The sequence below is a fragment of the Lentinula edodes genome (genome assembly GCF_021015755.1).
Source record: "Lentinula edodes strain Le(Bin) 0899 ss11 chromosome Unknown C8R40scaffold_25, whole genome shotgun sequence".
Classification (NCBI taxonomy): domain Eukaryota; kingdom Fungi; phylum Basidiomycota; class Agaricomycetes; order Agaricales; family Omphalotaceae; genus Lentinula; species Lentinula edodes.
The window spans coordinates 21,977-44,413 of NW_025764331.1; the positions used below are offsets into that span (position 1 = coordinate 21,977).

Here is a 22,437-nt window from a genome sequence, read left to right on the forward strand (position 1 = left end):
GCAGACTGGTCCCAGATAATGACAGAGATATATTGAGTATCGTAGTCATAGGTAATAATAAGTAAGCACATACCTGGTCCCAGATAATGACAGAGAGGTCAAGATAAGGGACCAGGCTGTGGAGGGTTGGCTATATATACATAATCCGGTCTGCGAGAAACAACGATGTAATACTGTACAGTTTAGGAACAAGGAAGGTGGCGGAAGCCAATAGAAGGAGAAGATGGGTCAGGTGGATCAGTAATCGATGGATCAGTAATCGATGGGGGTTTGACAGTGATGGGATGATGTATCGTACAAGTAAAGGCGTCGAGACGGTGAGAAAAGGAAAATGATAGGGGCTGCGTACTTTATGACACTAACCATTCGTTATCCCTCGTAGGATAACTCATAGCATGTGCCTGTAAGCCAGGTGGACCCTTCTTGCTGGAACGCACAGTATTTTTCTGCGGGCAGTTCCGACTAAAGTGTCCCTTTTCACCACAACCATAGCATAGCTCTTGCGCATCATACTGCGCTTTCTTCTCATCAGATAACTGCACCTTCGGGGTGAAGTCCTTAGGCCCTCCATTTGCAGGCTTCCTTTGGAATGAAGATGAACGATTTATCTTTGGATTGGAGGAATCTTTGTTCTTAGATCTTTCATTCAGATTATGATTATTCCGGCCTTGGTAAGTAAAAGGTTTGTTATCCTTCCACTTCCGTTTAAACTTCTTCGATGAGTTCTGATTCGATTGCTGACCCTGAGAATCCAAGTGCTCATTCTGATGATTAGCTTTAGACTTATTCTTCGAACGAACTCCAAGCTCATTTTCTAAATCGGCCATTTCAATGAGCTCAGCTTCCTGGACTATCTTCTCCCAGGTATGAACTTCCTTGTTCAATCTTGTGCGATGCAACTCATAACGCATCTTAGGATTGAATCCATCCCAGAGTTTTATAACACGTTCGCGTTTACTTGTTGCGCCGACCATTGAAAACAGATTGCTTAAATCAAAGGTATACTCTGATACCGAACGATCATTCTGGTAACAACGTTTAATCTTTTCACGTTGTAGACTACGATAGTTCAATGGGAAACAAAAATTGAACAGCTCTTCGAAGAAATCCTTCAATTTCCACTGCTCGTGGTTCTTTGAGACTTTCTGGGTAAAGAAGGAATGTGCCTTTCCCGTTAAGTAATGGGATAATAGAAAGACTCGCTCATCTTCAGGAACTTGTCCCTCTTTGCAGTATTGTAAGCCTTCAAGAACAAAACGATGATATTTCTCTGCATCGGCAGAGCCATCATACTCATTCAGGGGAATCGGTTTGATCAAACATTTGGATGCTTTTGCCCGCTTAGCTCGCTGATGCTTCTTGTCTTTATGTTTGCCTTTTTGGCTTCTGCTAGGGCGACGGCTCTTACGATGTTTACTTTTCTGCGGCTCAGTATCTTCTGAACTGTTGTCAGTCAAATCCGAATCCGAATCTGAATCCCTATCACTTGAGGAACTATTACTGGAGCTAGATGGTGAAGAGTCCGATGATTCCGACTCTTCATCTGAGCTACCGCTCGACTCAGAGTCAGGCATATGGCTCTTCCTTCCAGTAAATGGGCTCCCCCTGTATTTAGATGCTTTGACCTTTGACTTTGCATCCCTTTTTAATACCTTAGACAGGAAACTATCCTGCGGGAGTTGGTCTATTGGCTGGATAGATCCTCGGTGGCCATGCTGCTCAGTGGAAGCTAGAGCCCGACCCTGTACCGCAATTTTCAACTTGCTTGAGTGTCGTGAGGATACTGGTTTAACGGTATCTTCGGTAGCCTTCTTGGAAGTCTTTGCCTTGGCCCTATTTCTCTTGGGGGCCTTATGAACTTCCTCTTCTGAGGAAGAAGAATTCTCTTCTGACTTCAAGTCAGTCTCAGCTCGGACTCGTTTGACATTCCGAGTTCTGACCTTGTGAGAGCCATTAACTCGCCCGTGGCGGCGAGAAGATTTCTGGCTCGATTCGTCTGCACTAAGCTCATCCTTCGGCTCTGATGCCTTGACTTTGGCATCACGGACTTCATTCCAAATTGTAAGTGCAGCTTGTTGAGCTTCAATGTCTAGCTCTTCATCACTAACATCTTCATTATTATCAGTGAATTTCCCTTTGGCCACGTATGATGGACCTGCAATAGGAGAAGCAAATTCATTGTGTGCACTCTGCTTCACCTTCTCCGCTCTCTTGCAGATAGATTCTTTCTGGGCAGGGGTGAGTGTCTTCTCAGCCTCCTTGATCATGTTAACTTGGTCTTGGGATAAGTCAGTGGGTTTGATTATGCCCTTTCGAAGTTTAATGGTCTTAAGGTTCTCAAGGCTTCTTGCCCTTCGAGGTTGGACTACTGTCCACGGTCCTTGACCGTCGTCGTCTTCTGACTGAGAAGACTCAGAAATATCGTCTATATTTCCTGTTGATTTATATCCTTCAGCTGTTGTACTAATTACATTGGTACTATCCTTTGCTACACTGGTAGCAATAGGACCATTCTTATCTACACTGGTAGACTTGGCTTGCTCTCGCTCTGGGAGAGACAAGTTACTAGTAGAAGTGGCTACAACGTCCTTGTAAGAACGCTGGTCACCAACTTCCTTACGACTTACGGGCGTACCCTGCGCAACAGACACACTGGTCTGATGGTCCTTTTGGACAGCCTTGAGGGTCGAGTTATCAGCCATGCTGGCTAATTCCGAGAGCTCATTGGGAGCCTGTTGTTGACGACCCCCTCCACCAGGAGTGCCAACCTTGGCAGCTTGATTCGCTGCAGGCTTCCTGAGGTTATAACGAAAACTTGTTGATTGTGATTGAGACATAAGAAAATGAGAAAAGGTTTCGAAAATAAATGTTTGTTGGTTATCGAGAAAACGGGTCAATGTCGGATGGCTCAGATGATCAGCCTGAGGGGAATCCAGAGCAACGGCCAGTTGAGGATTGAGAATAGAGTTAGAGTGTAGTTGCTTGTGATGTTAAAAATATGTGGCGAATGCGTGAGGGCTGGCCACACTAACAAGCACTCCAAGTAACAGGGATAGCAACTGTATTGGGGTGAACTAGGGAAAGTCCCTACAGGACGTGGTACAGCGTATATAAGACTCGGGAAGGTACGGTAGTAGCGATAAGAAAGATAGGGAGAGCACGGGAGGTAGCTGGTAGGGATCGTCTCGGTCCGCAGGCCGACTCGTTACAGCTGGGTCGGGGAGCTGTTTCTTTTTAAGTAGTGCTCTGTAGTGCCCCGTAACAAAAACAATCATATAATTAATCATGATTAAACATAGTGCGGAGGTGCGCCAGCACCGACCAAGACTATTACATCTAGCACTTCGAAGCGAGCACCCCATGTGAGCCGGACGAAGGAGGCTCACATGCGAATGCATGTTATGGAGAGGGGAAGCACCTGCTAGACCCCATCCGGATTAGCATACTTCGAGCCAAAATCGTACTGGATGTTCAATGACCATTGCAAGCAAGGTGATCAGATACATTGTTCTTACACCTTCGATTGCCAATGTCATCGTGATGAAGCAAGATGAGTGTGGTAGGTGGGGGAAGTCGGGGGATGATCTGAAGGGAATAAGCTGAGGAGGCCTGACGGCTGCGATAGCTTGGTGTACACTGGTGTACATGTAATGTCAGTTCGATCAGGCCCTCGAAAGTTTCAATTACCTGCAACCAGCCTGCAACTCAGGCTACAAGACACCGAGCGGGGGAGAGACCGATTGGCCGTTTTGTCAGGGGCATCGCTATGATAAAATGGAAGAAGTGAGAGGAATGTGCCACTTTGCCATCGATGATGACGAAAAAGAAATCAAATCCGTCCTTCTCATCAACAAACCCCTGGCTCATCTGGCTCATCACCTTCTCTTTGAGGCACTCTGTAGCAGTCATTCTTTCAAATTTTCATAGTTTCTCATATTTTCTTCCTACCCACTTACAACGTTTATTTCATCCTTTTCTCTGACTAGAATATTTGCTACACTCTCGCTCATCCCGATTCCAGCTTCAAGCATGCCCTGGAGGACAGGTTCTCGAATGGAGATGTGGCCTGGCCCGTGGACGCCTCTAATCGATACTGGGCGCGGGGTAGAAATCGACTCAACGGCCCCATCTAAAACGGCCAATGCTGCAATGGCAACTGGTATACCAACCGAACGGGCCATTGCGGATTCGTAGAACCGCTCGTTCTGAGTATAATTGTGGTAAGATCCATAAATAACAAGAGATGAGGTATGAAGTTCTTCTTCAGTTTCAATTTCGTCAACGTTGGGGACTGGTTTGTCTGTTGCAACCCTTGTAATGACCTTATGCACAAGCACGACCATATCCCTTTCCCCGTCATCGTATTGGAGCTTATGTGCGAGAAGGAGTGTGAATAGGTCCAGTGGAGTCGTTGGAGATGAAGGGAGGAGTGGCAGGCCAATCCATTGTTGGATGGTGGTAGAAGGTGCACCAGTTTCTGCACTCAATAACCATGTGATAGGATTAGCTAGAGGATCTTCGGTTTTTGTGGAAGAGGACGTAGAGAAAGACAAGGAGGAGGAGGAGGAGGGGCGAGCACGAATTTCGAAAACGACCTCCGTCCAGGCGCGTTCAAGAGCTCGCGCTGTGTGATTCCTGGTAAGAGACGATTCTTCACGGGATTCTGATGAGATTGAGGACAAAGACGAAGAAGAGGATTCGAGGTCAATCGTCCGATCCATATCCAGGAAGCCTTGTTGATGGAAATGAAACATGAGCTCTGCGAAACCTTTATATCTTGTGAACAACAAGAAAAAAAATGTAGTCAGTGAATATCACCGAAGTGATGCAGCACATCTGCGTACCTCAAAGTCCCTCTTAGCACGGTCCTCGTACCATCCGGCAACCCATACATCTCCGCATAAGGCAACGAATCTCGATTTGGTAACCCCTCCAACATTCCTTGAAGCTTACGCAGCTCCCCGTCATGCTCACACTCTCCGAAATCGATATTGGGGAACATATTCTCTCGCGCCAAAATTCCCGTTCCTTTACCAGAAAACCCAATTCCAGGCACCTCGACGATATTTCCCCCCATCTTGTACCTCGCACCATTCAATGCAGCAGTCAACACCCCGCGCGGGCTCCAGCTGAATTTGTAGGATAAAGGGCCGGCGGGAGGATAATCAAGGTTTGCGCCTACGCCGTGCATCGAATTTTCTGCTTGCTCGGGATACCGAAGTAGGTCTGGCTCTGGCAGTCCACCACAGAAACTCTCGAAACTCTTCACTTCCTTTCCCTCCTCCTTCAGCCTCTCCAGCATGGAAATTGCTGAAACGTGGTCTATCCCCGGATCCAGCCCTATTTCATTCAATAACAAGACATTTGCCTGTTGCGCTGCATGATCTAGGCTTCGCATCTCCGGTGAAATGTAGGACGCGGTAACGAGGTGCGTGCGTTGAGCGATACATAGTTTGGCTAAAGGCGGGTGCAGCGGGGCGGGAAGGAGACTGCCGCGTAATCCGGTTGCGTGAAAGTGAGGGGAGAGTGTAAAATATGGAGGAAGGAAAAGCAATGGAGTAGATAAGTAAGAATCGGGTAGGTATATGACCAGAGAAATCGAGGATACTCACCTAATAACGACATCGACATCGCTAACCATCTTCCTCACCTCATCCTCCTCGGCTATATCCACTTGGCGGAATGTCACCATTTCGCGAACGTTATCGGGAATACTTCTTGCTAACCCCTTCAGCCTTTCCAACTCACCACGTTCTTTACCCGCAACGACAAGCACCACATCTTTCTCCTTCATGATCCGCTGCATGATCCACCGAATAGCGGGTCCGGCAACCATACCTGAGCCGAGAAGGAGGATACGTTTCGGATGTTTAGGGTGTTTCGGTGAGGTAGGCAGAGGTGGGAGCGGGGACGAGGGTGGTGATAACATTGAAGATGCAGGAGACGTTGTAAACGAAGAGGAAGAGCCGGATGACAGAGACGACAGGGATCTCTTCGACCCTCCATAGAAGGGTCCAGTCAAATTATCGACAGCAGTAGCGTCTCGCTTAGCACGATACGCGCCCACCTTGGCACCTAAAAACCCTTCCTCGGCGAATCGTCCAGCAAGTCGACCTCCGCAGGCGATAGTTGCTCGTTTAAGAGCGGCTTCCACTTCCTTGATCTCGTCCCGTGTCTCTGCTTCCCTCGTCTCTTGAAAAGCGACATTTTTGACTTCGAGCCCGGAGGCGTACTGCCTAACAACACCCCACAAATATTTCTTCAAGCCGTTTGAGAAATGCTTCGAAGCGTCGACAGGTAAAGAGGCAGGCAGGATGTCTACGGATTGTACGTATACCGGGTTCTTTGGTGGGTTCTGGGAAGTGGAAGCAGGGGAAGAACCATTAGACGAAGAAGAAATGTGCTCCATCTTATAGAATGGCATGCTGAGTGTTGTAGCGTGAGTCACGAATTCAAGGCCCCCCTATACAGAAAGCAAAGTTAACTTTCTATAATGACATAGTAAGAAGAAATTGCGGGTGATAGGTAGCACAAACAGAACATCTCGACGAGAGGAGGAAATATAAATCAATGATAGTTGAACATAGATGTCCACTTACATACGGATCACAGCTAATATCCCCAACGACCGCAAACCTTCCCTTCCTCTTGTTCTCATCCATCTCGTCAATCACATTTCCCGCAGTTTTGACTCCCTCCTCACTCATCATCTTCGGATACCCCGGCGCCCATCCGGCTCCGTTCAGCAAAAGCGTGAGATACGGCGCGATACGAGTAGGGAATATGGAGGTGTAGGAGGAAGGCGAGGTGTGGTAGTCTGAACGGGAGTAGGATGGGGAGAAAGTCGTTGAGGATTCGGAAGTGGGAGATAGAGAATGAGAGGAAGCTAGGGAATCTTTCCGAACGAGATAATCCTCTGGCTTGATACAGACGACGTATAATAAGTCCAATTCGATCCGACTGCCTTTGTGTTCACGGTGCAGAACGAGGTCGGGTAGCTCGTTCACCTCCACAAAGCGATGTGGAAGCTCTGAAAGCATGGAGAGGCAGCCTTGAGAGACATTGCCTGATCTATTGATGAGAGCATGTGAGTGAACGAAGCCTTATACAAGCGAGAGAGAAGACCACACAAACTGAAGCAAGTTCGATGGCGAAAAAAACGAGTTTCTGAAACGTCGCATTTAGACACTCACCCAGTAACACCTATAACACAAGGCCCGAATTGCTCGCCAGTCCCATCCTTCGTTGCCCTGATCATTCCTCCAACGACATCTCTCAAAGCTCTCCTTAGTTCGTCCACACCCGGCAGTGAAGCATCGAGGTCTGGGGTAAAAGGAAGGGTATGCGGATAGGGGACTGATAATGCATCCAAGTCCGAAATCGAAGCTTTTTTCAATTGAGGCTCCCGTGAAGGCGAGGAGATCGTCCTCGTTGCATCCGAAGAGTTCAAATTCTTCGGTAAAGGCAGATGCGGTAACGGCGTCCACAGCCAAGGAGTCTGGATTCCGAATTCGCGGAAGAAATATGCACCGAGGGTGTAGAGGGAGAGAAGTGTGCCTGCCAGACCTGCATGGAAGCCGAACGCAAGAGTTCGTTTACCCGAAGAGGACGAGGTGAGTAGCTCGTAGTCAATTAGAGTTGGTAGACGCGATTCTGAGGATATGGCAGAGGGGGAGGAAGTTTGCGAGGGAAGATCTAATTCCGACTCCAAAAACCGGTCGAGTAAAGCCATGTTATACTCCTGTCCCTTGGCTGTATGTGAGAACATCATATATGTTCTAGCCACCTTCATCTTCTTTGCATCTTTCACGCTCAATAACTTCCCAGGTTCTTCAGTAGCATCACGCATCACCTCCTCGACACCAACCTCTTTGATCCCAAGCAATACATGCGCGTCTCTCAAATCGTCTGTGACCTTCGCTCCTGCTTCCACATAAGCAGAGTCGGGAAATATACGCTTCGAGGAAGGCTGTATGTGGATTTCGAGTGGGTAAGGGAGAAATTCAGGGACAAACGGTGTTTCTGAGCCGGCTGGGTCGTTGGCAGGTTGTGAAAGGTTGGACGTAGAGGCTTTAGCCTTGGGTTTGAGTCTGGACGCTGAATCAGAATGCGAATGTATGCTCGGCGGTGAATCTCTGTTCTCCGACTCGAACTCCATATCCTTGTACCTCTCATTTGCTCTTCTCGCAGCCTCCAGGACATCCTTCACATCTTCAGGCGTGAGCGGTACTCGACGCTCCCAAATTCGCAGAGGGTCTTCGCTGCGAATGCCAATTATCAATGGGCTACAAGTGGCCAAGTGACGACTCAAGTTGGTCCTTCGTGTTGAGGAATGAACGAAGCAACGTAAATGTCGATTGCCAGTGGGCATACTCAAACGTGTTGAACGTTTTGCGGTCCCCATTCTACTTGTTCTGGCTGTCAGCGACAGTTTGAACATCGAGACCGATGCAGTCGGCAAGGTCATGGTGGTTTGTTGCTGTCAGACGAATGAGAATAGAGAGGAACACGTAGGTCAACGATAATGATGGTTGGGTGTATCGAGGCCAGGTTGAAATTGAGGTGCTGCGTGTAGTTGTACGGAAAGAGAGTGCGAGATTATCAATAATGTCATACGATGTTTATTCGGTACGTCAAGTTCGTGGTTCCAATTGGAAAGTATGACCTGGCGCGTAACTTTGATCACTGGTAGAGGTGCGTGGTTGAGACGTTCTACTCACAGTATACGCGTCCAACTGTTCCTTGTAAAGAACCGTCAGTTCACTGAGAAAGAGAAGTACAATCGGAGTACAGTATAAAGGAACTTAAAGAGCATCGACGTTACTGTCAGAGGTTGGTTGAGATCCGACCGGGATCCGAGTACATATTATGTCTCCCGAGTTTCGCCCGAACACAACAAACACCCCCATGTGAGGGTATTGTATGTAGGTGGGGGCAGGTGAGGGCGCAAAGCAATTGTTCCGTGCTGGACGCGTACTCAATAATGCAACATCTTGGTCAATTTCTGAAGCAAAGAATGGGGTTCTTGAATGGAAAATAGAATAAATGCTGCCACAAGCCCTTTGAATCACAATCAGGATCTCCTTCACATCGCCGCTTCAAAGATCTGCATATCTTGGTCAAGCTATCTATTGCAGCCGGGAGGAGTGTAAAGGACCGGACTGTGGGACCATGAAAAGGAGTCCAAGGCAGCCAGAAATGCTGCAAATGAGTACCGTTCAAAATTTCTTTTGACCGTCCCTCTTTAACGAAATACGTTGCCTCCTCAGATAGCGTTTCACCTCTTATCCCTCAACAAAACCGAAAATATTCAATCTCTGAATTCCACAGGTCTTCTTCATTGTCAATTCAAGTCGTCTCATGGAGGAATACCAAAAAGTACAGGTCCTGCAATTGTGGATTTGCTTTCATTAGGCTAGTGACATCACTGGATCGAGGAAAAATACACCGCCAGTATCAGCAGAAGAGAGAGAAACCGAGTTAGCAATCGTTGAATGATATCTGCGCATAACATAAATCAGGCGGCATTCCGTTATACATGCAAACGGCTCGAGCAGGAGAGTCCTTCTTTTCTAGTCTAGCTTCCAAAACCATGCGTTCAGAGGCTGTCAACTCTTTACATCTCTGCTGCTTCTAAATCCAGTCTTCATCCACCATTCCTTATTGTCTACCATGTCAAGGGTTCTCTTCCCCTCTTTCCAATGACCTGACTGTTTTCAAAGGTGAATGAGTTACCATATTGCAGTGAGTGATACCGGCTGAATAACCAACCTGCACTTTTCCATTTTGAAATGTCAAAACAGTCTCGTACGTTTCGCGCGCATAGTATCGCTCGCGATAAAGTTGGCCTGAAAGTATTTTCGCTCTTTCTCGAGGAAACTTCTCATTGAAGTTTTTAGCATATTGGATGAATGCATGATATGCACCACGGATACTTGGATCAAACCCATGCCGCATGTGGAATGTAATCAGGTATCCAGTAGAATAAAGGTCCTCAGAATCGCCTGCATATCCTCTGCCCGGCGCAACCGCAAACTTTAGTTCAGGAGGATGTGATTCCGTGATTCCAAGCGAATCCACGATGATTTGAAGTGCCTCTCCAAGTATATTTGGATTTGCAGCGTCAGGCCCATTGATCACCGGTTCATAATCATATTTAAGTAGCAGAACTTTAGATGGATGCTCGTTTCCGCGTGTCGTCTAAATAACAAGTCAATAACTGAGAGTGTACACTACTAGATATTACCAGTCAAACGATTTGACCGTTTTCGGGAATAATCTAGCAGATGAATTCGAGGCGCACCGTATTACCGCTACCAGCACCAATAAGTATGGCAGAAGCAGTCCTCGTAAAGTATGTAATACCTGAGAGGGCAGACAAGCACTGTCTTATTACGGAAGCGAGAAGCATGACACCAAGAATATTTTTGACCAGCAAAAAGGTTGGGTAGCAAGAAGAATGAGATGACCGATCGACCAGCGGTGACAATGGAAAAGAAAATGAGCTGGACTACCGCCAAGTCCTTCACTTGTCTCAACAAAAACCCCTCATCACAGCTTATCACCGGTCACCAGCGCGCCAGCGTTCACCTCAACCTTTTCACAATCGAGGGTTATTTGAACAGGGATAAACTTGATCTAACCTGATATTACATGACACTGTTGTTTCAGGTGGTTTCATGGCTTTTCATAGACGAGTATCACAAACACCAATTTTGCAATTGTGTTTGCTGTCATCACTAAATCAACGAAAAGAAATGAGAGAATAACGCCAATGTATCAGCGTGAGGGAAGAGCTGAAGTAAAATGAAGCGCAGACCGTTGAAAATCATCGCAACAGGTGAATACGTCTCTGACTACGGTGCAGAAGACAGAAATCGATGCATTCCGTTATGTATGAGCGGCTCGAGCAGACATCTGCCAGGAGAGTACTTGTCTATCCATCATCGAAACTGTGCGGGATACAAAACACATGTCGCTGATTATTCAATCAAGAAATCCGTTGATGTAACATTCATCCACACTGATCTCCACCGACCCTTGTTATCTACCATATCATTCGTTTATGTAAAGCCGGAACCCTCCAACAGAGTACCGAATACCGTACAGCATCAATGTCACATGGAAAGCACCTTACATTTATCTTCAACCCAGTGTCCTAACTGCCCGAAAGATCCCTCCAGGTCTTCTCCTCTCCACATCAGCAAGTATGGCAACAGGGACAGGACAGCTCGATTTTGGCCCGCCGGCCATCAATATTTCAATGCCGACCAAGGACCCCATCGTCTTGTGTTATCACGTGCACTGCACGGCATAACTTCTTTCTTTCGCGTTGTTTTGTTGATCGGTCCAAATAATTGCTGCCATAAATTCACTATCATTACTTTCCTTCTTTCTTTGGGGCTGGTCTGAACCATGCTCATCAGGCTTGATGTGTCGTCCGGCGGACCTCCATGCTCATTTGCGATAGCCTGATGAGTATTCAAAGAGTGCCTGTTTGGTGTCACTGGACATCAAGGCAATTACGGCGAGGACATTAAAGAGCTCTACTACTACCATGAATCAACTCCTTCCCACTCATACATGAGATTCCTTTACAAATACCCTCAACGCCGCTACCTGTCATGCCTCGACCATTATCCACAGCCCTCTTAATGGTGACTACCAGGACAGCCCCAGTATCAGCCATACACTCTCACCCCTCTGCACTGATCCACGCCCGTACCTCCCCAAGACAGTATCATCTTTAGTATCACCTCCCCCCCTGTGACACGAGTAGCTCCTAAACCTCCCCCGACACGCGTTTGAAGCCCTCCTACACCTACCCCATTAAGGTACTAATCTCGATTACATGCCTCATGGCCCCTGATGTTCCCTTGTTCACTTCCTGTACCTATTTAAGTAGCTCTGATATGTCCCCAAGCCCCAGCTTGGTATATTTTGAACACACACCCTTTTGCATAGGTCCAGTCCCTGTCCCTTTGTACCTGCTAACCATATGGATTTCTCTTTACTCTCTGTTTCTCTACCTCTGTTTCTCTTTACTCTCGTCTATTGTCTCTCTGATCGTCTATACGATCGAATATACGCTTTTACTTCAAGTCTAAGCCTTCCGAGTGAGTCCCCAAGCTCCCTCGAATATTACTAAAGCTCCCCAACGCCTACACGCTTTGGTGAGCTACCCTACCCCAAACCTCCCAGAGCTCCCTAGCTACTTCGTAAGCTTCGGGACCTCGATCTAGGTAACGTCGAAGCTACCCCTCACGTCGAACTACGTACCGCTTCTCCGTTACCACCTCCCACACTTGAGGACGTCCATCCTCAAGCCCATCCCCCAGGGACCTACCCTCCCTGGCATATCCCTTCTCAGGAGCTTACACCCTTGAGACCCATTTACATATACGACCTACTCAATCCTATATTGATGTTCTAGCGAGTACAACTCCTACTATGCAATATCGTACGGTCCCGCACTCTTCCCTAACCTCCCTATGCCTTAGGGACCTCCCTGGACCTCGTAGGAATCCCCTCAAGGGTCATCATCTCGTCATCCCAACCACTACTAGGTCATTCCCGTCCTTGGTCGCGGTTCTCGTAGCTCCCTTCGAGCTCCAGCCTGCTCCTAGCACGCTACAACATAAACCTCCATATACCAAAACCTACCCTAAGACCTATTTTAACCCAGGTCTTACATTATACCAAGCTCTCCCATCACCGAATGGACTCGTCGCGACAAAATGTCTGCGATGTCAACAGAACAACCTTCTAGTTCCAAGATCAAAGCAAAGAAACAAAAGAGCGCCTTATCTCGTGGAAGCACGACACAAGCTCAAAAGTCTAACCAGGCTGCTAGCTCCACTGTCATCACAGTGGCAGCTGGTCAACACCTGATGTCCATCCCAGAACAGTCGTTTGGGGATGAAACCGCTAGCAACGTCCGGACCCCCGAGGGACGTCAACCGGCGGTTGAGGAGCCCCCTCCAGTGGAACCTGGGATGGGACCACCACAACGGAGGTATACCTCCATGGGTTATGCCCAACCTGCCAGTAGTCCCATGGGAGGTTTCGCCTACTCCCCTACCCGGGGAATGAGAGGACCTCCCCCTGGACCGGTACTGCAGCTAGACATGGAGTCAGCTTCGAACGCGGGTGGAAGAGTCAGTGGCTAAGTAGCCGCTATTGAAAGGATACAAGAGGAGAGTACTGACCCTCTCACAGTACGACAACAGGAGAAACTTCCAGAGAGGAGGGTATCCCCTGCCGTATCCGAACAGTCTCGGGCATCATCCCGGAGGTTACCAACCCCCCCAGTACAGTCCCTTAACCTTCCTCCCCCGAGACGAGGAAGTTCACTCTCCAGTCTCCTGAAGAGCCCAGCTATGAATATGCCCAACCGGGAGCGTACACACGCAATACACCATAGCAGGACCAACTTCCCAGTACAACCGTTGTCTGAAATGACATTGCGTCTGGAAGACGTCATTCGAATTCAGGAGTGTATCCCGGAGAATGTAGCTATGGTCCTAAGGGAGGTATTGGAGTCGATGGGGATTGGAATATTGGGAGACGGTCTCGAATTCTCAGACCTACGGGTACAGTTCCTAACGGTGGGAACTCAACTGGAAATAGACCTTCCAGAGAAGGCCCAGCGGTGGCTGATGACCCCAGCAAATCAATCAGACTTTCTCTGGTTGTACAACGTCCTGTTGGACCCAGAGAGGATGTTGGAACTGTTAGAGGCAGAGGCACGTTATGGGCGATCGTTCCGAAACTCGAGGGGAATACTTCCCCTCCTCCCTCATACCCATGGAAGGGAGAAGGAATTCTGTGGAGAAGCGGGGCTGTGTATATTGTACCGAGCATCTAACTACAGATCAGGAGCTGTACGATTCGAACCTCCCCCTTCGAGGGTTAACATCCTGAACTACCAGGTGATCCAAATACTTCGGAATGCAAACCTAGCGGCGGCAGCAGCTAAAATCGATGAGGAAAGTAATGAGGATGCTAACACAATCGCTGCAAAAAATCATAGATGCAGGAGATACACCACAGCTCACCTCCTGGCCCCAGTGGAGTCGATGCCTGATCAGGATAGCCCTGTCCAGGTCCGTAGTGGACAGACAGTGTACACGTACACGCCCATGAGGCATATGCACCAGCTTGGTGAGGAGTGAGGAGTCTGAAGCGATGTTGTGCTCTCAGGAGACCCGACACCAGACGTTACTAGCGGAATCAGACACTCTGATGCTGTCAGAGGAACTTTCTGGATCGAATCTAGAAAGGGCCTTGGAATTTCGTCGCAGACTGGTCGCGGATAATCGGGGAACCTCGTACATGGTTCAATGCGAACCAGAGAATGTAGGGGAGTTCCCTCTGGAGCAATTTGACCCAAAAAGGCAGCTCCATGGTTCTGATGGTCATTTCCGGGGACAGAAACATTCATCGCCCAGGAATAATGGGGTTCCTGAATTTCTTAACCCTGGTAACACGGCCACGAGGAGCCCCCAATTACGCTCGGGAACCTCCCCCACTGTACATGCCTTGGCTCAAAATTCGACTCCTCCCCCCAGAGTTAACCTGCAAACGAAACCGGTAACTCCAGTTTCGACGCAGCAATACCAGTTTGGCGAGGTAAGGATGGATGGCGAGCAACATTCATCCCGGATCTCCAGACAAGATCTGACAGCTCGGCTGGTTCCCAACCCTGTACACGTTCCTCCAAGACTGAGCAATCCATCAGTCGTGCCCTATCAAGGGTTGGTATCGATGCAGTCTCAGGCAGTGGGGACGGAGAATCAAAGGGTTCTGAACCAACGAAGAATGCTGGCTGTGCACGAGGAGGTGGTACCCCTGCAGGGAGCTCCTTTTGGAACTCCCTTTGTAACGGGAGCTCAGACAAACCAATCTGGCATGGCTGTTGAATCGGCACACTCTCAAGAGTCGGTAGTAATGATCCAACAACAGGCTCGAGTCATTGAGATGCTTCAGGAACAACTCCAGGAAGTAAGGAAAGGATTCGCAGCAGGGGGAATGCCGACTGAGGGACTGCCTCCCAAAACAGGAAACACGGCGGGATTATTCGGGCAAGTGCCCATGGAAATGATAGAGAACACGAGGAGGGGTCCATCTCCTGCAGTTCCTCAACCAAGAAGTTGGCAGGACCGACTCTGGATCTAGTACTGCCACCACCTCCGACTTTCCCACGCTATCTGGGGGACAATACGAGGCATCGGAAGGCATAGGCACTCAGATTAGAGTAATTAACTTCTACTTCATCTAAAAATACAACAAATTACATCTGAAATGTCACGAAACGCGTCGAATTCGTCGAAAGAGCCACCGCCAGGACAGCAAAAACTGGGCTTTCACCCGACACAACCAGTCAGGAATCCAATGACACCAGCGAGCCCAGCTGTCAGCACCAATGGCGATGATGACCAGCGAACACTTATAGCGAAGGCAATAACCATGAAGCTCATGGCCTCAGATGAAGACTGCACTGTTGTCTTACCAGTCAAACTCGTGAAGCTGGCCGCAGCTGCGAAAGATGGCAAAACAAAAATTACCCAAGGTGACATGTGGGAGAAGGTCGCACTCATAGGGAAAATCTTGCAGGAATGCTCCTTCCATGACCGAATGAAGCACTTCAGAGATGAGCTAATAGAGAAGATGGAAGAACATTTCGACGATGAAACATGCAGGCTGGAAGGAAGGGTTAAAATCATGAGGAAGGAAGCGGAGGACGCATCGAAAGCAGCAGAGAAGTTGAAAGAGAAGATGGAGGAACTTGTGAAGGACCTGGAGGCACGAGGAAATACAGTTCGAGAAGAAATGGTGGTATCAGAGGACAGGGAAGTTACGCAGACAAACAACAACCGACTTTCATATGCGACAGCAGCACAAGCAAAGTCAGTGGCGCAACATATACAACAGCCTCGACACAGCCCAGCAATACGCGACGCAGAGATGAGGGACCGGAGGATCATAATAAAGTCAGATGTGGAATCTGACTGGAAACTGACAGAGAAAGAGATAGTGACCAAAGCAAACCTCGCGATGGATAAAATGCTGGATGACGAGGGTGTTGGAGCAAAGATGAAGATCATGGCGGCAACGAAGATTCGAGGTAATGGCGCCTTCCTCCTCATGGGCTCAGTAGCGGAGGCAGAATCAATGAAAGTTGGTGATCGTCTGGTCCGCTTCTGTGAGGCATGGGAATCGAGTGCCATATTGAGGCCAAACTACCATGAAGTGGTAGTTGAATCTCTGCTAGTGGAAACCATGATCGAGAATGCTTACGAACGATCATGCATTGAAAAGGCTAACAAACTACCAGCTAACTCCATAGCACAGATTTGCTGGATCAAACCAATCGAAAAAAGACGCAGTGACCAACGATATGCGCATGCAATATTCTCGATGAACAGCAGAGAAGCAGCCAATAAACTCATCCTTCATCAAGCAATAGTGGGCAGTAAAGCTTTACGAGCACGCAAGAACAAGTCGGACCCTCATCGCTGTGCAAAATGCAATGTCTTTGGATATATTGCTGAACAGTGTAAGGTAGAACACGACTCATGTGCGCGCTGTGCAGGACGACATAGGACGAGCAGTTGCACAGCGCCAGATGACCAACTACAGTGCGCGAACTGCAAAACACCAGGACATGGAGCCGCCAGCAGAGACTGTCCCCACTTCATCCGAAAACTGAAAAAACGAGTGCAGTGGGAACCAGAACGAGCATATGAACTATTCGTAACGAGGGATCCAGAAACTTGGGTCCGAGACGATGCTCCTCTCAAGGAGGATTTCAATCAAGGATGGAGGCAGGAAGTTGCGAACAGTTACAACACTTGGACTATAGTGAAACGGGGCAATGGACAAGGATGATTAGCGGGAGGCAAACCCGGCCAGGGCGGGGGTGTTCAGAGATCGCAACCAATTCGCGGCAGAAGTTCTAGGCCAAGGACATCTCAACCACCAACAGGACCACCACAGGCTACACTCCACTGATACAACTTCTCACAGTCGCGACTGCCAACTAGCCAACTACATTTACGTCCCGCCCAATCGCCAACACATCATGAACCATCACAGCGATGGGGCGACACTGCAATCCCCGGCAGTCAGGCATCCAATGGCACGGACCCATGATAGATACACTGGTAACCAATAATATTCAGGAACAGTTAACTATTCTACAGCTCAATACTAATAAATCAGATAATTCCATGCACGACTTCCTCCGTGGCACTAATGCTGACATATTTGCCATACAGGAACCTTACATTGACTCCAAGGGAAGAACTAGATCATTGCCCCACTTGAGAGTAGTATACCCCACCGGACACGTGGAACACTTTGGAGACTCAGACCGACCCAAGGCCCACTCTCTCATAATGATGCACACGCATATACAAACGAAACGATGGACACAGCTGAATGTTGATAGCCCAGACATCACAGCTATCCAGGTAGTCACTGATATTGGAACGATCCGGATATTCAACATCTACAATGATTGCGAACATGATGACACACTACAGGTACTTGAGGAATGGATGTGTACATCGGCGGCCAATACAGCAACGGATGGACCGGTACACTATGTATGGCTCCGAGATTTCAATAGACATCACCCGCTATGGGATGAGATGAGAAACCATCACCTTTTCACTGCACGTAACCTTGATGCTGCCCAAACGCTAATATCGCTTACAGCACAGTTTGGTCTGAACATGGCACTGCCTGGATCCATACCCACCTTACAGGCACATAATTCCGGCAACTACACCAGAGTCGACAATGTCTTCTGTACCGACACACTCCTCGAGTGCGCAGTCACATGCAACACGGTACCCTCCTTACAACCTATGCTCACAGATCACCTTCCTATATGTACAACCTTTGACATCCGCATACCAATAGTGGATCAACGAGAACGGTGGTGTTGGGCGAAGGTCAACTGGGACGACTTCCAGAAACGGCTGAAAGAACTCCTGGAAACGCTAGAACTACCAAGCGAATTAACCACAGAGACGGACTTTTGGAGAGCACTACGGGAATTTGATGAAGTCACTACAAAGGTCATAGCAGAACTCATACCCAAAGCAAAACCCAGCCCTTACCAGCGCCGGTGGTGGAACGAAACCCTAACAGCAATGAAAAGACGGACTAGCGCCCTATCGGGAAAGTCACATCGACACCGTTTTGAACGAGACCACCCTGTCCACGAGGACTTCTGAAGAACACGCCAGGCATACTCGGCAGAGTTGAAACAGGCCAAAATCAACAAATGGGTTGAATACCTGGAGGAAGCAACCACGAGCTCGGTATGAGAAGTGGGAAGGTTGATGGAAAATGGATATATGGATGGGGGTAGGACAAGAATCCCGGGATTAGTAGTCTCCGAGACAGGCCAAAACAGAGTGGTGGAAGACAACGTCGGGAAAGAATTTGTATTCCGTGGATCCTTCTTTCCTCCTCCTCCACACACTCCAAATGTCCCAGAAAGCCCCATATACCCTCCCCCAGCCTGGAACTTCACGCCACCCACAAACCGTCAGATTCTTGCTGCAATCCATCGCATGAAAAACGGCAAAGCCACAAAACCAGGAACAATCCCAAATGACCTTTTCAAAGCTACTGCGCAACTGATAGTCCCATTCTTAGGACCCATCTATCACGCCACATTCACACTCAAAATCTACCCAGACGCATGGTCGGCAACAGAAACAATAGTGCTTAAAAAACCAGGACGGCCAGACTACCAAGACCCAAATGCGTGGCGCCCAATCACCCTATCTAACGGACACGGGAGACTAATGAATGCTTGTATTGCAGAGGAGATCACCAAACGAGCAGAACTCCTTGGCCTCCTCCCAGCTATGCAATTCGGAGCACGGCCTGGACGTAACACAACCGACTCGATCCATCTAATGATCGATCAGATAAAAGAACTCTGGAGAGAAGGATATTTGGTGACAGTCCTGTACATGGACGTCAAGGGAGCATTCCCAAGTGTAGATCTCGACATGCTCAACCACGAACTCCAGATGGTTGGCATACCGAAGGAAATACTAGGCTGGATACAAAGACAATATGCCCAGCGCAAAACCCAACTCTCTTTCGACGACTACATCTCCCTGCCCTTCAGTGTTCCAGGAGGCGAGGACCAAGGAGATCCTTTTGCAGCGGTTGGATACATCCTCTATGCGGCTGGTCTACTTCGACTTGTTCAAGCAGAGAGTAGAGAACAAGGTTTTGGTTTCATGGATGATGTCGCAGGAATGAAATGGGCGAAGGGAGTGGATGAACTTCATGCGGAAATAGGTGATATGATGAGCAGAGAAGGCAGGGTTCTAGACTGGGCAACAGCACACAACTGCCATTTTGGCGTCACAAAGTTTAAATTGGTTGACTTCAACAGATGTAGAATCCCACATCCCACGGAACCCAAGAAGACTGCCCCAGTCACAGGACTGGGGGTGAAGATACATGACACGCTAATCAAATCGGAGGCATACGCAAAATTCCTCGGAGGACTAATGGACCGACAATTACGATGGAACGAGCACCACAGCCTGATGGTCAAGAGGGGACAGCTATGGGTCTCACAATTCCGAAGAGTAGCATGAATGAAAGACGGCATGGTAGCGCAGTTGGTGCGACAGCTCTACAAGGCAAAAGCCTTACCCCAGATGCTCTATGCAGCAGACATCATTCTAGCCCCGCCGTCGAGGAAGAAAGAAAAGAAGTGGACCCAAGCCACCCCCATGCGGGGAATCATTCGCAAGCTAACCTCTATACAACGTCAGGCAGCCCTAATGATTTCGGGAGCAATGACCACCACAGCGACTGATATCCTCGACATACATGCAGCACTCCTCCCACTACCCCTTGAAGTCGAACGCCACCGTCACCGCGCGGCTGTGCACCTCTTAACACTACCAACTGAACATCCACTATCAGAACGAGTAGAGAATGCAGCACGAAACAAGCGAAGAACGAAACACCCATCACCACTCATAGACCTAATGGGACGATACGGTCTACATCCAGCAAAAATGGAGAAGCGCAGAGCAGTGAGGTTCGAGGCACAGTGGGACCCTAAGCTGGTCATTCAGATCTGGGAAAGCAAAGAAGTGGCACTTAGAGCGCTTCGAGATGATGATATTAGTATTAAAGTTTTTACTGACGGCTCTGGTTACAAAGGCTATATAGGTTCTTCTGCAATACTTTACAGGGATGGGCAGGAGGAAAGCGCGATCCGCTATCGACTAGGTTCAGAGGAACATCACGAGGTTTACGAAGGAGAATGTATTGGCATGATACTGGGCCTACACCTAACACGAGCACAAGAGTCGGTGACAGCTGTGTCCATTTGGGCAGACAACACAGCAGCCATCACTGCGACAGACACGAGCAAAACAGGACCATCCCATTACATCCTTGACATCTTTCATCACACTCTAACGGCCTTGCGAGCACAACACCCTGATGCAACTGTCACAATATCCTGGATCCCAGGACACGTCGGAGCAGAGGGAAATGAACAAGCTGATGAAGAAGCAAAGAAGGCGGCGAGTGGACGCTCAAGCCGAAAGGAACGACTTCCCCCACAGCTTCAACGCCCTTTGCCTCACAGCCAGACAGCAGCCATACAAACCTTCCGTCGCAAACTCGAAGAAAAACACAACGAGCAGTGGAAGAAATCACCACGTTACGCATACTTCCAGCGCATCGATCCCTCTGACGCAACTACTGCAAGCAGGAACTATTGGAAGCTAGCACGATGGCTCCCACGAAAACTTCTCTGCATCCTAATGCAGTTACGGACAGGTCACATACCACTACAACGACACCTACACCGAATTGGCAAAGCTGACTCTCCGACATGCCCCTGCTGCAAACATGGGAACTGTCAAGTCCATGCCTCGGGCCTCCATTCCGCCGCTCGGTACTCCAAAGATCCACCCTTATTGTAATCTTACTCTTATTGTTCTTTCTCGCTACACATACCCTTTCGTTCTAGTCCCTTCTTATTGTCTTTTACTTTACCCTGCAGGTACTACTCGTATAGCTCCTAGTAGTTAGTCTGGCGCTCCGCACTGATGCGCCATTCCGTAGATATAAATACTGCCTGTACGCTACTGTAGTTCCTCAGTTTAATTATCAACTTAGATCTCTCTTCCAACTTAGCTCTTCTCTAAGTCTTCAGGCTCAACGCCTTGGAGTACTCTCTACTATAACCTTAGGACTTAGATGTCCTCTGGTTCGCTCCTCGTCACCGGCGATACTGCCGCTCCGACTTGGCTGCTCCTCAGTTCATCCCTTCTCTACTCTCGATCTCTGGGGACTAACGGTGTAACGGCGGTGTTGTTAATAACTTCACTACTGTCCCACTCGTCTTCCGCACTTAGACACCTTGTGGCTTTGGCACGGTTACACGATGTACATGATCTTAACAGGAACGAAACAGTTACGCACTACTTGTTTGAGTGCCGCGCGCACCGACAAGCATGAGGCCATTTGCAAAGAAAGCTCGCTAATGATCGATGGTCTATAGGATCTCTGCTATCCACAAAAAGCTCCCTACCACATCTCTTCCAATACATCAATGACACGAAACGCTTTCACCATATTATTGGAGAACTACCGGAACTCGACGATGATGATGAAGACAGAACCTAGCTGAACAGTAATGACGCCCCGAATGCCCACCCAAATGCCCCACATCTACCCTTACCTTTCAATTTACTTATGATTTCACCTCTTTGATCCCCCATTGACACTACACTACATTTTCAATTCTTCCACATACAGCACACGGACTTCACAGATACTTGTGCCCTCGATGGAAACCCGTCATGGCTTCCTACGCGGAACCAGACTATGTTGAATAGGCTACATTCACCATGATATTTAAACAAAGACGACAATACCTACAGTAGAGTATACACTACCATATGCTCCCGCACAACGGTAACGAGCTTGCCTTGTTTTTGTGTGAAAGAGAAAGGAAGGAATCTAATGGGCACTCCAACCAACCAATCTAATACACAATATGCGAGTTCACTGCTATCAAATTTATTTAATAGCAAGGGGTAGCGTTGGCAAAGGTTCCGCAAAGCTTTGAGAGCTAAGTACGAAGCTTTGATCAATCAATTTGAATCGTTCTAAGGATTCAATATATTCCTTTGATCAAGGTAGATTCAGCACGATTTGTGCTTTGGTTTGTATTGATTTGGGTATATCAAGAATTGGGGGTTTGAATCAAAGTAAATTAAAACCGAAACACACAGACCCCTACGGAGGGCTAGAACTATATGCTGGCACAACCACACAGCGTGATTTGCCCTTAAGACCAACAACTGATCCTAAGTTCGAAGAATACCCAACAACTGGATAGACTTCTTGCAGTCACAAGGAGCAGAA

At 48.3% G+C, this 22,437-nt stretch overlaps 8 protein-coding genes across 8 annotated transcripts; 6 read left to right on the forward strand and 2 right to left on the reverse strand.

Moving 5' to 3' along the window:
- Window positions 1-3,407: 3,407 nt before the first annotated feature.
- C8R40DRAFT_1112251 (Saccharopine dehydrogenase-domain-containing protein) lies at window positions 3,408-8,834 on the reverse strand. The gene is made up of 7 exons (XM_046228410.1): window positions 8,721-8,834; window positions 7,194-8,665; window positions 6,600-7,071; window positions 5,613-6,463; window positions 4,845-5,489; window positions 3,957-4,776; window positions 3,408-3,896 (listed from the first exon to the last, which is right to left on the reverse strand). The coding sequence occupies exons 2-7, from the start codon at window positions 8,465-8,467 to the stop codon at window positions 3,876-3,878; spliced, it is 4,083 nt and encodes a 1,360-aa protein (XP_046084598.1). The 5' UTR covers window positions 8,468-8,665; window positions 8,721-8,834; the 3' UTR covers window positions 3,408-3,875.
- Window positions 8,835-9,608: 774 nt separating this feature from the next.
- C8R40DRAFT_1070744 (uncharacterized protein) lies at window positions 9,609-10,411 on the reverse strand (the record flags this gene model as incomplete). The annotated part of the gene is made up of 3 exons (XM_046226265.1): window positions 9,609-9,710; window positions 9,772-10,200; window positions 10,304-10,411. The coding sequence occupies 3 exons, from the start codon at window positions 10,409-10,411 to the stop codon at window positions 9,609-9,611; spliced, it is 639 nt and encodes a 212-aa protein (XP_046084599.1).
- A 5,762-nt stretch (window positions 10,412-16,173) lies between these two features.
- On the forward strand, window positions 16,174-16,890 carry C8R40DRAFT_1049434 (uncharacterized protein; the record flags this gene model as incomplete). Its single annotated transcript, XM_046224563.1, has 1 exon — window positions 16,174-16,890. The coding sequence occupies one exon, from the start codon at window positions 16,174-16,176 to the stop codon at window positions 16,888-16,890; it is 717 nt and encodes a 238-aa protein (XP_046084600.1).
- A 341-nt stretch (window positions 16,891-17,231) lies between these two features.
- On the forward strand, window positions 17,232-17,516 carry C8R40DRAFT_1049583 (uncharacterized protein; the record flags this gene model as incomplete). The annotated part of the gene is made up of 1 exon (XM_046224572.1): window positions 17,232-17,516. A coding segment is annotated over one exon (285 nt), but the record flags the coding sequence as incomplete, so codon positions are not given.
- Window positions 17,517-17,738: 222 nt separating this feature from the next.
- C8R40DRAFT_1049612 (uncharacterized protein) lies at window positions 17,739-18,245 on the forward strand (the record flags this gene model as incomplete). The annotated part of the gene is made up of 1 exon (XM_046224574.1): window positions 17,739-18,245. The coding sequence occupies one exon, from the start codon at window positions 17,739-17,741 to the stop codon at window positions 18,243-18,245; it is 507 nt and encodes a 168-aa protein (XP_046084602.1).
- A 261-nt stretch (window positions 18,246-18,506) lies between these two features.
- Window positions 18,507-18,899, forward strand: C8R40DRAFT_991800 (uncharacterized protein; the record flags this gene model as incomplete). The annotated part of the gene is made up of 1 exon (XM_046236729.1): window positions 18,507-18,899. A coding segment is annotated over one exon (393 nt), but the record flags the coding sequence as incomplete, so codon positions are not given.
- Window positions 18,900-19,055: 156 nt separating this feature from the next.
- Window positions 19,056-19,421, forward strand: C8R40DRAFT_1027462 (uncharacterized protein; the record flags this gene model as incomplete). The annotated part of the gene is made up of 1 exon (XM_046223099.1): window positions 19,056-19,421. A coding segment is annotated over one exon (366 nt), but the record flags the coding sequence as incomplete, so codon positions are not given.
- A 774-nt stretch (window positions 19,422-20,195) lies between these two features.
- On the forward strand, window positions 20,196-20,690 carry C8R40DRAFT_1024343 (uncharacterized protein; the record flags this gene model as incomplete). The annotated part of the gene is made up of 1 exon (XM_046223056.1): window positions 20,196-20,690. A coding segment is annotated over one exon (495 nt), but the record flags the coding sequence as incomplete, so codon positions are not given.
- Between the last annotated feature and the right edge of the window lie 1,747 nt (window positions 20,691-22,437).